This window comes from Aptenodytes patagonicus, chromosome Z (genome assembly GCF_965638725.1).
Source record: "Aptenodytes patagonicus chromosome Z, bAptPat1.pri.cur, whole genome shotgun sequence".
Classification (NCBI taxonomy): Eukaryota; Metazoa; Chordata; class Aves; order Sphenisciformes; family Spheniscidae; genus Aptenodytes; species Aptenodytes patagonicus.
In genome coordinates, this window is record NC_134982.1 from 86248191 (window position 1) to 86264024 (window position 15834).

The 15834-nt window shown below is 36.8% G+C and overlaps 1 protein-coding gene across 1 annotated transcript in view; it reads left to right on the top strand.

The window, feature by feature from the left end:
- Positions 1–15834, top strand: part of ADGRV1 (adhesion G protein-coupled receptor V1) — a 302215-nt gene that overhangs the window by 208599 nt on the left and 77782 nt on the right. The window contains exons 84-85 of the mRNA XM_076361800.1: positions 4652–4768; positions 11411–11589. Of these exons, the coding sequence (XP_076217915.1) occupies positions 4652–4768; positions 11411–11589 (296 nt within the window). The remainder of the gene's footprint in view (positions 1–4651; positions 4769–11410; positions 11590–15834) is intronic.

Consider the following 15834-nt stretch of genomic DNA (forward strand, 5'->3'; position numbering starts at 1 on the left):
TTTTTGTTATATAAATGGAGTAATGAAAAATTTCTGGTAAAAATTTGCAGTGAGGCAGGAAAAGTAAATATATTAACAAGCAAACAAAATTAAAGTCTTCACATTTTCAGAGAAGATAGTGATGTTAAAGATTCCATTGGGATAAAGGCAAGATGGTGAATAGAGCAGTAGCATGGAGTGAAGGTTATGGCTACTGAGGCAGAAGGAGAACCCAAAGGATAGGTGCATTCATAGGTTGGAACAAAAAAGGTCCCCATTCCTAACTTTGAAAATGCTGGCATGATACCCTGCAGGTCTTGCAGCAAGGTATCCTTCACTTCAGAGTGCTACTATGTGACTGGAAGATAATATATTAAAAGTAATATATAGTAAATAAAAAATCTTGGCAACTGTAGGCCCATTAATTCAGTCTCGGAAGTATGTAAGACTTTAGAAGAAAATTCTATCAAAAGACATAGCAATAAATGAAGCAGAGAATAAGACTCCTGTGTGTTTATACTTATCATGCCAGACTAGTCTGATAGTTTTCTTTGATGACATAAATGCAGTAAAATACATGATATGTCACATAATTAGTAAAATAATAATGCAGGAGGATTAGTCCAAGAACTCGGATGTGGGAAGAGACAGAATAATGGGAAAAGACAGCTATGAGAGAGCGATGAATGAAGAGAGGTATTTCTCCGATTCTAAAGGACTAGTTTGTGGAACAGAAAATAACATGCCCAGGAAAAATGCGCTGATGGCAGAAAGTAGAGAAGCACTGACACTACGAAGTGGTAGTGGGGTAGCGTATAGAAAGGTGTGAATAGCTTTGAAGACTGAAGTGTGAAATACAAGGATATTTCCCTAGAACAAGGTAAAAAGTCATAACTTGTAGGCTAACAGCAAAACTTTAACTGTGTGGCAAGAGGTAGTCAGTTGGAAATGAGAAGAAGAACTGTGTACCAGATGATCACTGAGGTATTACCATGTATCAGAAGAAACATTTGCATAGTATATAGGGAGATAAGAAAACTGTTGGGTAAGAATCTTGTGAGACCTCTGCAGCTCTTCTCCATCCAACCCCGAGTACGTGTTTTCACAAAGGACAGAATCCAAGTGACACCAGTATAGAGAAGGACGATGAAATTGGTACGCAAGCTGCAAAGACTGTTGCACAAGGACAGGCTTTCGCACGTGTGAGTATACATTTCACAGTGCAGTACACAGGATTACTTGGAGAAACAAGATAAATTGATCCAGGCAGATGCTGTATTCACAGAGCTAAACTGCTTTTACTGTCCAGCCCAGCTTAGGCACCTCTACAGAGTACTGCACTGTGCAGTGGTCGGCTTATTTAACCTTGAAAAATGAAGCCTGAGGGAGAATGCTACTGCTTTGCATGAATTCATGGTAGTGGAAACCCCAAGGAGGAGGAAATCCTGTTTAACCTGAGAGGCTTCCAACAGAAGGAAAAACAGATATAAATTGACCGTGAATAAATGCAGGCTGAAAACTAGGAGGCATCTCTTAACTAGCAGAGGAGTGATGTTCTGAGACAGCCTACTGCTTGGAAACACCGGTACAAAAATACTCTTCTTCATACAGGAACGTACAGTTTTGTAAATCATCTGGTTTTATCCATTTATAGTTTGGTGTTGATGACTTAGGTTGAATACCCAGGTGCTAATTTCTTTCAAGTAATTGCTAGGTGATTGTCTTAGAGCTACAAAGGAATTGCAGTATCCTTTGATTAATTGAGTAAATGACTGTCAGATGGGAACCCCGTCAAAGATCTTTTTGCTCTTTAACAGAAGTGCATCTATTTATCGTCTTTTATTTTTTAAAATTTATTTTCTCATTTTGTCAAGAGGAACCTTGTGAGTGATACACTATCACTGTAATTTTGAATGGGGCACAGAACTATCGCACACAAATTAACAAAAGTAGCAGCCTGCTACTTGAGTGACTTAAGTGTTATCCCTTACTTCCATCATTTTGGGTCAAGGCTGATCACCTTGACAAGTACCAGGAAGAAGCGTTACGTTATAATCTCAGCATAGAACCAAATGACGGGTTACAAAGATTTTTTGAAAAGGGGTGTTTAAAATCATATGATCTCTGTAAAAAGAGCTCTGAACAATTGGTATCAAAAGGAACACATCCAATATATATTTTTTAATGTTCCAAGAGGGAACAACTTACTCCAATATATGGTACATATTTTGCTTATTAAACTCATAGGTTCATTATTACAAAAGATTGCCTGCTACACTGAAAAACTAAGCAAAGTACAGAAGACTTGAGGCAGTTAGGTCTAAGGAAGAATTTATTTGGAAGGTGCTTTTTTTGTACGTTTCCCTAACCGCCTCAGATATTATGGGGGAAAGGTCTATTCAGTGGCCTGCGCTCCATGTGTTTCTACTAAATTGCAGTGCATTGCATTTTAAGCTGTAAGTGCCAAAGTAGCCAGCGTTTGTCAGAACAGCGTAGCTAAACTAGAGTCTCTTCTCCCAACATTTCAAAATATGGTCTGCCATTTGGTTTTTGTGTTATAATCCAATTCTCATTTGTATCTTCCACCCAAGATGCAAGATAACAATTATATGAAAATAACATATAAATGTTTCTTTGCCTCTTTTACTTTTTTAGCCTTTTTTTGTCTAAAACACTGTAATGCCACTAATTACAATGAATTCTTAGCTGAGTGATTACTTCAGCCATATTTCAGTTTTACTTCTTCAACAAAAGTGAGTATCCATGAAAGGTATGCATTTTTAGCAGATATTTGGAGTCTTTGCATTGTTTTGGTTGGAAAACTGTTGACATAGCAAGATACTTCTCCTTTTTGATCTATAAAAAAGTATTTTTCTTGAAACACAGGAAAAGGCTAGAAAAGATAGTTTCTTTGATTACAGATGCAAAATGCCTTCAAGCCAACATTCAGTCCAGAAGGTGCTGAAAACATGTTTCTAGGACTTGATCACTCTGCTTTTGTGTTTTCATCCCACTTTGTCTCTCTCTCTAGCCTAACGATCTGTCCTTGATGTATACCTAAGCCTTCAGAGAATAGAAGGTGGTAAAGCCTCTCCACCCAGATGTGTGTTGTATTTTGCTTGTTGTAAGTAGGAGCATTTGCTCAAGTTTTAGGAAAAGTACTGCTGGTACTGGTTGAGCTAGCTGGTGCTACGGAGTTGTTTACACAAACATTTCTTGTGTTTATCCCTAATGGAAGGCAGCTATTGCACACATATTTCAATTGTGTTTAACACACTCCAGACAATGGCATTTGCTTTAGCAGCGTCAGGATTTGGCAAATAGCAGTCTATATTAAGCTGAGTGTTAACCTCTTAATAACTGAGTGGTTATGTGGCCATGATTAGATTCCAGTTCCCAGCAGAAGACTGATGAACTCCACATAAAATACTAAAAGTGCATTTTTTCTTTTAGATAACAAAATGCATCTCATAATTGCTGTTAGTCCAGTTGTTGTCTAGTTGCTCATTCTTATTCTTCCATTTCATGGTGAGATAACATTGTTTATCTGTCAACATACAGACCCTGCATTTATAAGGATATTTTATAGTAAAGAGACTGTGTAAGAGTTATCCAATACCATACATGTATTTTTCTTGTAAATACAATGTCCAGGTGTATGCCAAATCACTTTGTATACTTTAACTTCCTTCCCCACCCCATCTCCTGATTTTATATACATAAAATCAGTCTGCACAGTCTACGAATTGCTATTACTAAGAAGTCAATGGGCTGTTGGTCAAAATAGTAGTATTCCTTGTAAAGGAAAGGAAAAGTCATCAGTTACTGCAGGTGTTCAGTAGGTAAATTGAGCCTTTCTTTATGTGAACACTAATTCTTTAATGAAATCTGCTTGTAGAACTATTTCCTCTGTAAAGAAATTCACAGAAGACAGGTCCAAAAGTTTCTGGGTTGTGTTTTAATTTTAAATGCTATATTGAAATTGTTCAGCAGCGTTCATTGCAGTCAGAGTTGGAATACCTTTGTTCCTTAGATAATGCATTGGCTACTTATCCAGCCAATATATAGTCCTTTGACATTTGGCACGTCTGTGGAAAAAACCTTGTATCTGCCTGGTGAGTGTGAAATCCTGGTCTGCTCTTAGGCAACAGAAGAAATGCTTACTCCCTTTTGTCCACTATTGCTATCTTATGTGATGGGGTGTAATATTGCTACATGCCTGACAGTCTGAAGACAGTAAATGCCTCTTGAGTTTGTTTGTTTACTTGATAAAATTTTTGGCCTTACTGAAATCAGAAGAATATGTCTCATTTTATTTTATGGAGGAAAATCTTCACCCTCAGTTACAAAACTGGTGTCTAATGTTACATGGCAATTAGTCTGAGGAACGATATTAAACAATAAATATTAAGTCTCTCTATGGTCTTTTCAGATATGGATGTAATGGATACTAGATTGTCTGCAAAAAGTTTAAAGCTAGTTTTGTGGCTGGCAGTGTTAAAGGGTCAGTTCTTTTGGGTGAATATTAAATGTCCAAGGCATCTCTCCTGAGTCTCTGGAATGGTAACAGTGTATATTTCACTTCCAAACTGAAGATTTTTTTTTTCTCATTATTATTATTAAATTAATTTTGTTTAATTTCAATATGCATGTGTTCATTTTTTCCCTGCAGATTTCATTTCTGGCCTCTGCTTACATGAGCCAACATCTCTCAGAGGAAAGCTGCTCTGCCCTTGCATCTGTTACCCATTACCTTTACCTCTGCCAGTTCAGCTGGATGCTTATTCAGGTTGGTCTCTTAGTCTTTTTCACCCCTTCCCCAAAACCTCTGTAAAACTGATATTTAGACTGTGTTTCTGTTATATTGTAGTATATGTATCTCTGCAATTCAGTGCTACTAGAGAGGCAGAACAATAGATGGTCTTTATTAAACCTCCATTACAATTGTGTAAGAATTTCCACATCTCACTTCATCCTGTAGAAGTTACTGTCTCAAAACACTGAAGAACTATTTTTATTGGAGTTAACAGTTTTTCTAAGCATCTCTTATTTGGTCTTTTGAAACAGTCTCTTACAGGTGAAATACAAGTGTAAACTACACTGATTTTTTGAGTCAGTAGCATTTTAGTCATTAGACTTGTATGACAAACATACCTTCATAAGTTTGCATTAAAATAAGGAGTATACACATTCATAAATATTGCCAGATTTTTCATAGAATCATAGAATCACAGAATCGTTTAGGTTGGAAAAGACCTTTAAGATCATCAAGTCCAACCGTTAACCTAGCACTGCCAAGTCCACCCCTGAACCATGTCCCTAAGCACCACATCTACACATCTTCTAAATACCTCCAGGGATGGTGACTCAACCACTTCCCCGGGCAGCCTGTTCCAATGCTTGACAACCCTTTCGGTGGAGAAATATTTCCTAATATCCAATCTAAACCTCCCCTGGCGCAACTTGAGGCCGTTTCCTCTCGTCCTATCGCTTGTTACTTGGGAGAAGAGACCGACCCCCACCTCGCTACAACCTCCTTTCAGGGAGTTGTAGAGAGCGATGAGGTCTCCCCTCAGCCTCCTTTTCTCCAGGCTAAACAACCCCAGTGCCCTCAGCCGCTCCTCATCAGACTTGTGCTCTAGACCCTTCACCAGCTTCGTTGCTCTTTTGACACATTATAGAATAGTAAATGGTGTAAAAAACAATTGAACTAACGTGGGAGACCATGAACAATCAAACTTGTTATGGAAAATTACCGGTTGTAAGGTAGGCAAAATAACAAGCTGTGAGGTTGTTTGGAAAATACATTATCATGCCCTCGTTCTAGAAATGTATATTTAGTACTAATGCGTGAATTATGCCATTTATTTGTCTGTTATTTTAATAGGATTTGTCCATAGCACATTTATTATAGCATACAGCTTTACATATGCAGCTCCAAACATTACCATACAAATCTTCCAATATGCAGGTTGTCAGACCAAACCAAGAATTGCAAATTAGGCTGATCTAAATACAACTTTCTCTCCCAGTGACATTCATGTGGTATCTGGCATTTTCCTGGGATTATGTCAGGCTCACTTTCATTGAGAACCCTAGCAGTATCTCTAACAGCTCCACTGTGCTTGTTGGTCTTAGCAAGCTATAAGTAGATCGTCTGTCATGAACACGGCTGCTGCAACTGCTTGTAAAAATGGAGCAGAGAGATCTGAACTGCTCTGTCTTTAGTGAAACTAATACTCTTTTTATTCTTGTTGTTTTTCCTGAATTTATAGAGTTAGCAAGATTAAGTATTGTCTCTAGTGGATGTTAGTCTCTACTGTCTCAATACATAAATTTTTCTGCTGTACTTCTCCACCTAGTTTGGCTTATGACTTTCTCTTAGGTTAACTAACCTAAATTATTTTGTGAGCTGTAAATTATATTCTTCTTCACAGCTGCTCATTCACTTCATTCCTAAGTCGCTTCAGATCTCCTGAACATTTACTATTTTGGACAGACAAACTAATGCTTTTAAGTTGCTGTTTTACCGGGATATCTCATGTTTTGACTGCTCGGTGTTTGATAGTGTTTCATCTTCCCATCCTACGTGTGTTACATCACATTAAGTTGCAAAAGGATTCCTGTTTCGAATGCTTGCTCTTCCAAGGATTAATCACTTATAATTACAAAAAAATCTATGACTGTTAACAGTTGGTCATTTTTATGGCTGTAGTTGAAATCCATTGTTATTTTTGTTGGACAGACTTTGGCCAGGTCCTAAGAACTTGCATGTCCCGTTGCATTTAGTGGAGCCTCAGGCTTGTGTTAGTCATGAAGACTGTTCATGCAGATCTGAGGGGACAAAGGTGTTTAAGAGGGAATCCTTTATAGCCTGCTGAGTGATAGCTGCATGAGCTGCCAGGAGTAAAACTCAGAGTGAAGGGGTTGCCCCTTTTGTAGGTGCAGGTCTTCAGCTGTGAATAATTCCTGAAGTTTGAAAGACCCAAAAGGAAAGAAATCATCTGAAACGTAGATCAACCCAGCCCTCAGCTACAATTTACTCCTCCTGATTGAGAATAGGTCCCAAATTTATATTTCTCATTGCAGAGTGAGGAAGCAATGCCAGGGCGCTAAAGGAGTGCTGGGGACACCTCTGTGCTTGGACTGATGCCCATGACAGTATTAGCAAAGCTTGTGGATCCAAGGGAAAACCAGACTGATTTGGGAAGTCTAGATGCTACTGCTGTCTAAATGACAGATTTAAGTTCCTGGGAAATGAATGTTCATATTTCTCAGCATGGTATACTTAATACACATGACTTGATTTGGAAGGCAGAATTAATAATGTATTTATACTTAAATGGGATTTAAATACCTCTGTCTGGGAAACAGCAAAAATATGCAAACAGGTTCTGTATCACTCATGCAGTCACTCTGCCCTCTGTGAGGCTCTATAGCGTAGTACATATGCTTGATCACTAACTCATTTTATACAAATCTGCTAGTGTCAGTCTTGATCACTGCATACAGAAGTGGGTGAATGTGGTAATCAAGTGCAAGCAGCGTGCAGATACGTGGAACTGAAACATCCAGAAAATCCAGACAGTTTTAAGTGATCAAAAGGTGGTGGAGCAACATTTCCAGGCAACAAAAGTCTATAGGAAAACACAGATTTAGCAGTATGATTGGACCTATACAGATTCAATTCTGTAGTCCAGATCAAAGATCTTTACTTTCTAGACTCTAGGAAAACTTCCTTACCTTTTTGTCCTAATCTTTCCATCTTGGGCATATTGCTAGGTATAGTAATTATACTTTGCATTTTATCATATTTTAATAATGGTTACAACAACAAAATTTATAGCTTTGTATTCTAATTCTTTTTCCATTTTTAGCTTCTTGAATTTGTAGGCTTACATTCGATGTAAGTATTTGTACTACACACACAGCTACTACCCAGATATTGACTGAAATGCAGGAATGGGAAGGACCTCAGAGATCACCTTGTCCATTTTCAGAGTCAGAACAAAGGCCACATCAAATCGTCCTTGCTTGTCTGTTCCTGTCCCTTTGTATTGCATTGTCTTGTTTCTTGGCTTTTATAGGGACATTTTTGTAAGTTGCAGAATGTTGATAACATTACCCAATTTTTTAAGGAGGAGGCTTTCTTGACTGCAGAGGGAAAGGAGTAAGCAAGGTGCAAATGACTCTTGGTGCTCACAGAATGAGCTTAGCCTGAAATATTTGCCTTATACTAATGTCTGAAATTCAGAAGTCTTCATCCTGACAAATGTCCCTTCATACAAATGTACGTTGCTACAGCATAAGCCTCTATTTTCAAATGCAGTCTGCGCTTTTATCTTAGGAGCACACACTAAGGATGCCTTTCTGTATTCTGTTGTTCTTCCCATGACAAATCTGTAGTATGACAACTATTTAACAGGAATAACAATTTTCTTCTTTTAGCATTTTCTACCTTGTTACCAAAAAAAATGTTACAAAAAAAAGTTAAAAGCTGTCTTTTGAAGAAAAAAATAAAATTGAGTAGTTCTCAATTGCCAGTTCTGACATAGAATAAATTATGGCAAAAGGTGGACTCTTTGTACTTTTTTGAGGCATTGCTACAGTGGAGTAAATCAACAGCAAAAGTGGCAGTTCAATAAGCAAACCAGAGTGAATGTCATGAGCTTGCTGTCACCCATACCTGAATCCTCTTCCTTTGTGGATTTAATGGCACCTTAAATTTTCTACAAATTCATTGCAGACTTGTAAAACAAGTACTTATCTTACAATAAGTTTAATGCTTATTTTTAAGAATGATTTACGGACTACTTAAGAGCTTTGAAAAAGGAATTATATGAAAGCATGCAACCATTCTGAAAATGAAAGCTGTGGCCATTCCTAAAGAAAAGGAAGAAGGGAAATAGAAGTTTTCTCACTGCGTTGGGAAAAACTTTATTTAAAGTATTTTGCAGCTAATCTTTACCAGATATCCACAGATTATCACTAAAGATAAATGAATGAATAAATAAATAAACAAAAGCACGCCAATTTTGGGAAGGTAATTTCAATTAATTGCCTCATTCTAAAAGAAAAAAGCTTCACTGAAGTTCACATTATCTCATTAGAGTGTTTTTTGAATTCGTAATTGTTTTGCATTCTACATCAGAACAATCACAACTTGTACATTTGTTCTCCCACCTGAGCACCTGGGAAATGGACTGTACGTTTTATTCTTCTGTAGAACTGGTTATTGTTGCAGCATGGCAACAGGAAAGGATTTGCTAAAATTAAGTCCACTATTTGTATTTCATTGATTAAATTTTGGACCATCAAAAGGGGTTAAAGACGAAAACTTATTTCAAGATAGAAATGTCACTGCGCAGGAAATGGTGAACTACCCAAACCCCTTTACATCTTTGCAGCAGCACTGGTGTTAAAGTGTTCTTCTGTGATAAATGAGGTGAGATAGGTAAATATGGCTAAGCAAACACAGAGCAAGGACATGAGGTACGATTTCTTAGACAGCAATCTCAGTTGGATGAGTGAGAACAATGTTCACCAGATTGTCAGAATTAGTAGAACCAACAATCCCTGAGCATAATGGCATAAATCAGTTCAAGGATTTTGCTGTCTGGAAATGCTCGCAGTGAAGCACAGCCTAGTCAGGACTCCAAGGGCATGTAATTTTGAAGAATGTTTATTGGCATAAGGTGACAAACAGAATCTTGAATGGGTTTTCAATCCCATGTAAAAGTTAAGAGAGAAAAGGACATTATATGAGAACAACCAAATCTTTCCACAAACGGTGGATTTTTTTTCCAAATACCAATTTTCATCTGTTTAATGTTTTCTTCCTGTGAATGTTCAACATGGAATTAATAGTTTTTCTGTGTTCTTTCAACCTACACAGGACAGTTAGAATGATATGGTAGGATTTTCTTGTGTTCTTTTAAGGAAAACAAACTTTGCCTTTGTTCACATAGCACCAATCACCAAACGAAAATATAAAAGGCCATAATAATTACTATATAATTGATATAATTACAGACACTGGACATATTTATAAAATGTAATTCTCTAAGGGAGCATTTCAAATGCTTACTAAACTAATAATTTTTTTTGAAAACAAGTTGTTAGCATATGCAATGTACTTTATGAAGTATTGTATATTCATGCTATATAAATCACAAAATAAAACCTGTAATGATAATTAACTGATGAGACTTACATAAGGAATCCACAAACCACTAATTAAGTACTTGATTGTGAAAATTCAGTCTGCTTGAACAAACTGGTAGACAAACCCTTGGCTGATGGGAATCCGCAAAATTTCACAAACACAAATAATCACTTTGCGATTGTCTTGTCACTGTATAGGGATTTTACCTATCCTAACAATAGACAGCTGCAAATTAAGCATATAAATCAACATTATTGTATGAAATCCCTGTGTAGACAATGGAGAGAGATGAGTATGATTGGGTAAGGATCAATGAGTGTCTGAAGATGTCTGTCCTCTCTTCATTGACTTGTCAAGACAGGCTAGAGGCACAAGCTTGAATTAGACGCCCTCTAGACAGAAAAAGACAAAATTAATCCTTTATTCACCCCATGTAAAAGGCCAGAAATAATTATATAACATGCAGAGCTGTAGCTGGTATAATATGTTTGAAGTAGAGGAAGTGAAGAAATATTTTGCAAAACATGTTTTTATTGTGGATAGTTTAGGTGTTTATTAGAAAGTAGTAACGTGTGTAGGTTTGCATAAAAAATGCTCAGTACATAGGAAAGTGTTTTTACTATTAACCTCTTAAAGCAAATGCAAAGATCCAAGCAAAACTCCAAGCATTTTATTTTACTTGAAGTGTTTCCTTACTCATACTACCAGTTCTTTCAAGAGATTTCAACTATTTCACTCTTCATTTTGATTCATACATGGTTTTAAATTCTTAGTTATGCCGTTCGGTTGATCACAAGACACAGATTGTTGTAGAGATGCATGTGAATTTACATTCACTTTTTTGCATTTTTTCATCAAACTCTTATCAATACTATAAAAGATTCAATACAGATCAGATTTAGCAACATTAGTTGTCAGTCTTTTCTGTGAAGGTATGGAAATCCAAGAAGCAAGCTACTTTTGCACCACAAAGCTATTTTTGCACTGCAAAAATATTGTTTTCTACTAAACAGGGTGTCCTTCCTCTCTGATAGTCTAATTCCAATTCTAACAGTTATATAAATAAGCATACTTCTTTTATAATCAGTCTCTTTTGATTACTTAAGAGAAGAAAATGAGAACAAAATATTTATGTCAAAAAATGTTTGTATATACACATATGCTGGGACAGAAATATGCTGTTTTGTGAGTTTCAGTGTGATTTGTTTTTTGGGATAGCTAATCATCCACCAAGTCTACTGATTAATATCCTGCATTATTCTTCAGGCTGTTAATTTCTGGTACGTCCTGGTGATGAATGATGAACACACAGAGCGGCGCTATCTGCTTTACTTCCTTTTGAGTTGGGGGCTTCCAGCTTTTGTTGTGATCCTGCTTTTAATTATCCTGAGAGGAATCTATCATCACAGCACAGCACAGATTTATGGCCTCGTCTACAGTGATCTGTAAGTTTTCCTTTAAAAAAGCATGAGCTAGCTATTTTACTCTCTATATTGTTTTATATTTAATTTGCTTGCACATAGAGAAGGGGATATGCATACCGCCAAATGCAGTAAGGGGCAGGGGGATTCCTCATTTGGTGGAGATGAAGCAAGTATGTCGCCCACATGCAATGCAGCACTTTCCGTGCAATTGGGCTTTGCTACAGTTTCTCCACAGCTCCATCCTGGGCTGAGCATTGGCAGAGCCAGCTCGACCATGTCTGCTTTGTGGGTAAATTATTTATTCTTTTCTGAGACTGTGCAATTCCAGGGTAAAGGATAGAAATGGCTACTGCTGCAGAAGTGAGCAGAAGAGCATGTTTTTCTTCCATTTAATTTCTGTGTTTAAAAAAACACAACACGAAACCAAGCCTTAAACCCCCCCATCTCTTAGATTATTAAATATATTCTCTGCTAAACAATGTTGCTACATTAACATGTCAAATATATTTCCTGAAGTGTTTCTCTTGGAATACTTAATATGTTATATTCCAAACTGTTCCCAGCTTGAGCATTGCTGTAATGCCAATAATTAACACAGCCCTTTCAAAGCTATATATGACCTCAGAAAACTGTCCTAATTAAAACAATACATCTTCATAGAACTTGAGACATTTAAGTGGAAAGATACATAAATATTTTTGTTCTCCTTCCCTACCTCTTTTACTCTGGCCCCTTTTCTGGCAAAGCTGATCTATGATAATATCTATTCTAGGATATGAGGCTATTATGCTTATTCACTTTGTGTCATAATTACATGCTTCATGCACAGGAAAGAGTAAACACACAATTTCTTTTTAAAATAGTAGAAGAATGTACAAATTATTTTTATGAAAACTTCTTAAGAGGGTGCTTGCAGAGTAGACCCAAAACAGGAGAATATCCATCTGTCTTTAATAAAAGAGGAAGATACAGTGTGCATCATTCCATTATAACTGAACAAAATTCAGTACAGTGGTTTTTTGTCATACAAAGGGAATTACTGTGAGAAGTAGATACTGGAATTCAATGTCTGTTTGTTTGAGTATATGCATATACATATATATGTGCACTTATAAATACTACTTGTATATACATATATATGTGTACAGTGCATGATAAGCAGGGATACCTGATTTAGATCTAAATGAGCTACACTGGGTACTACAAGCTGTCTAGCCTTGTTAGCCAAGATTTAGTCCCACATTAATAGACCCACCTCTCAACTCAAAAGAGTATCTGAGGTCTACAATAGCAGACCATTTCCGATATTCACACTACCTCAGGGAGTGCTGCATAGATCTATACCATCCCATACACATAGATATTTCTTCACAGAACATGGTGAACAAGAGTATTGTATTTTTCTTCATGGTAAAATGCTTCTCTATGCATAGTAAACACAAGAAATGTGTGTAGCATAATCAAGTCTTCTGATTGCAATCAGACAGTGGGCTGATGGTATCATTATGCAGTGAACCACAGTTTCACAGTTGTTTTCTTTTGATGTCCATGTCTTATTCTTTCAAGAACAAGGAAAAATCCCTATGTTCTGATAAAATTATTAAGTGGAGGAAAATTACTCGTCCAACTCATTTCCCCAAATTAAATATAAAACTTTTCCAGCATCTTACTAAAGTGGGCAAATGCCAGAAATCATCCCAAGCTTAGTGAGTGTGCAGCTTATTCCAGCTCAGTCAATGTGAACATTGTAAGGAGATATCTGCAAGGATTTTCATAAATAGCATTGATGCTAATTCCTAATTTGAAGAGCACTTTAAAAGTTGCTCTTAAATATACAAAGAGGACTTTCAAAGCCAGAATGTAGGGAAGAGGACAGATTGAACTGCATCACTTGGTTTGTTTTCTCCAAACCAGGATGTAGTAGTGGAAAAAGTAACAAGGAGATTTCCAAAGTCAAGGTCATTACATACTAACTTCAGAATCAGCCTCACAAATAGTTTGAGAACAATGGTGGGCAGGTAAGGACCTCATTCTATGTGAGAGCTGGAAGACTGGTTAAAGTAATAAAAGCAGCGAAGCCTGTTATCTCAGCTCTCTCCTAAGTGATACCTCCTTCAGGCAACTAATTTTTGCATTACTGTGGTGTCTGACCAACTGTTTTGTTCCTAACCAGAATGCCATGGGCACAATTAATTGCCAACATGAATGAACTTCATTTTATTCTTGTACTGAACAAAAAATTATTTGAGCTGTATTGGATTTTGTGCTTCAAAAGAAGTATTATGACAAGGTCGTCCTTCAGATATGACAAATTCTACACACAAATGCATATATTTTGTACAATAACTCCCATAATATGTCACAGTATAAATTAGCAGGCTGCTATAGTGATAACAGTAGTATACATATTGGTGATTATTTTCATAATTCGTGGAGTTTATGTATGGCATGAACAGTGCACTCTTTGGCATTATGTGAATATTTTTATGATACTGGTAAATTTGCTGTATCAATGCCACCAGGTAGCATAATTTTTTTGAGATCATAGCTCAATGATGTGTGAAAGAGCTAACTGCCAAGAAAGGGCTCTTTTACTCCTCCCTTTGCTAATTTCCCTATTGCTCAGCTGGAGGTGAAAGGCTGTTTGAATAGGACTCGAAAAGTTGGCAATGAAAGGCGTATCAGCATAACTTGAATGCAAGAAGTAGTGAGATGCGTATTTGCCTAGGATGGGTTTGAATGGTGGAAGAGCAGTCTATCTGGATATCTGTAAAGAAAAATGTGGAGGTTCTATGAATATCTGATACAATACCTTTACTAAGGAAAGTAATAAGATTTGATCCCCTCTTAAAAATATGCATTAGTTCTCTTGTCTTCTTTTAAAAAAGAATAACAAGTTATTTCAGATGCAGGTGTTTATAACTGCACCTCTGCTTAATTTCTGTGTGTAATAACCACTGGCTCAATCATGTCGTGAAACTTCAAAGTGGGGGCATTCTCTGTGTGCAGCTGACTTGTAGAATCATAGAATAGTTTGGGTTGGAAGGGACCTCAAAGGTCATCTAGTCCAACCCCCCTGCCATGGGCAGGGACAATGCCCCTTGTAGAAGAGGCTTGGATAGGCATTTGCTATCTATCCTGTTTTTTACTTTTTGTGTTATGGTAAAAGTCTTACATGAAGGTTTGTCAATGTTTGCAAATGGAATCTCTAATGTGTCTCTAAATTTCAAGTATATTGTCTACCTTGCTCTCTAGTAACCATGCTCTAAAATGTATATCCTTGCTTAAGAGTTGCCATGATGGCTGAGGCATTAGTGGTTTTTAGTGGTAAGAGGCAGGTGCCAGCTCCTTTCAAGTGGCTAATAACTGAAATTTGAATTAAGGTCTGAACTAGATGGTTTAAAATCACTCTAAAAAAAAAATATTATCCTTCTATATTTCTGAGTCTTTATGTCATACAGACAATTTTCCAACCCTTGTTTGAATTTGCTGCAATCTCTGTCTAAAATATCTCTGTCTAAAATATCTTCTAAGGACATAAATTCTACCGTTTAGGTACACGCTGTTTTAAAAAAGTATTTCCTTTTGTCATTTCTTATTACATTGAATGTCACCGTGACTTTGTGTTGTGACATAAGTAGAAACCTCAGGATAACCTTTCTCTTAAATTTGTTTTTTCTTATCTCCTATCTGATTGTCTTTTTCAGGATTATAAACCAAACCCATAATTTGTGTTCCTTCACAGGAACTGTAAATGTCCTTGCACACTTTAACACCTTTCTTCTCCATTTGAGAAGACTTTTTCCTATTGAATAAGAAAAACTTATGAACAGATGAGTTCACAAGACAAGAGTTCAGCTTAAAATCAAATTCCAAAGCTCACTGTGGTTCCCAAACTTCAGACAGTTCAGCATTTGCTGTTGTCCTGGTATATACAGCTAATCAGTCATGGCCTCGTTTCTGAAAATCTTTTAGCTAATGTTCTCAAAGTGAGTTTAATCTTAGCAATACGTTTAAAGTAAGTAGTGTATTTCTAATAGGTCTCTTAAAGTACAAAGACACAGTTCACCTGGTATGGTGGAAAACATATGGAGGCAAATTGAGACTGTAGATACTGGCCAAGAGAGATGTAAAGTGCAATGGAGAGGTGAGGAGAGAAATGTGAAGAATTACATAAAATCTAGCTCCCACCAGTTTCATCCCAGTCTCATTGATGGTTTCTTTGAAGAAAAATGTCAGCAATATATGTCTACCATGTATCTTTAG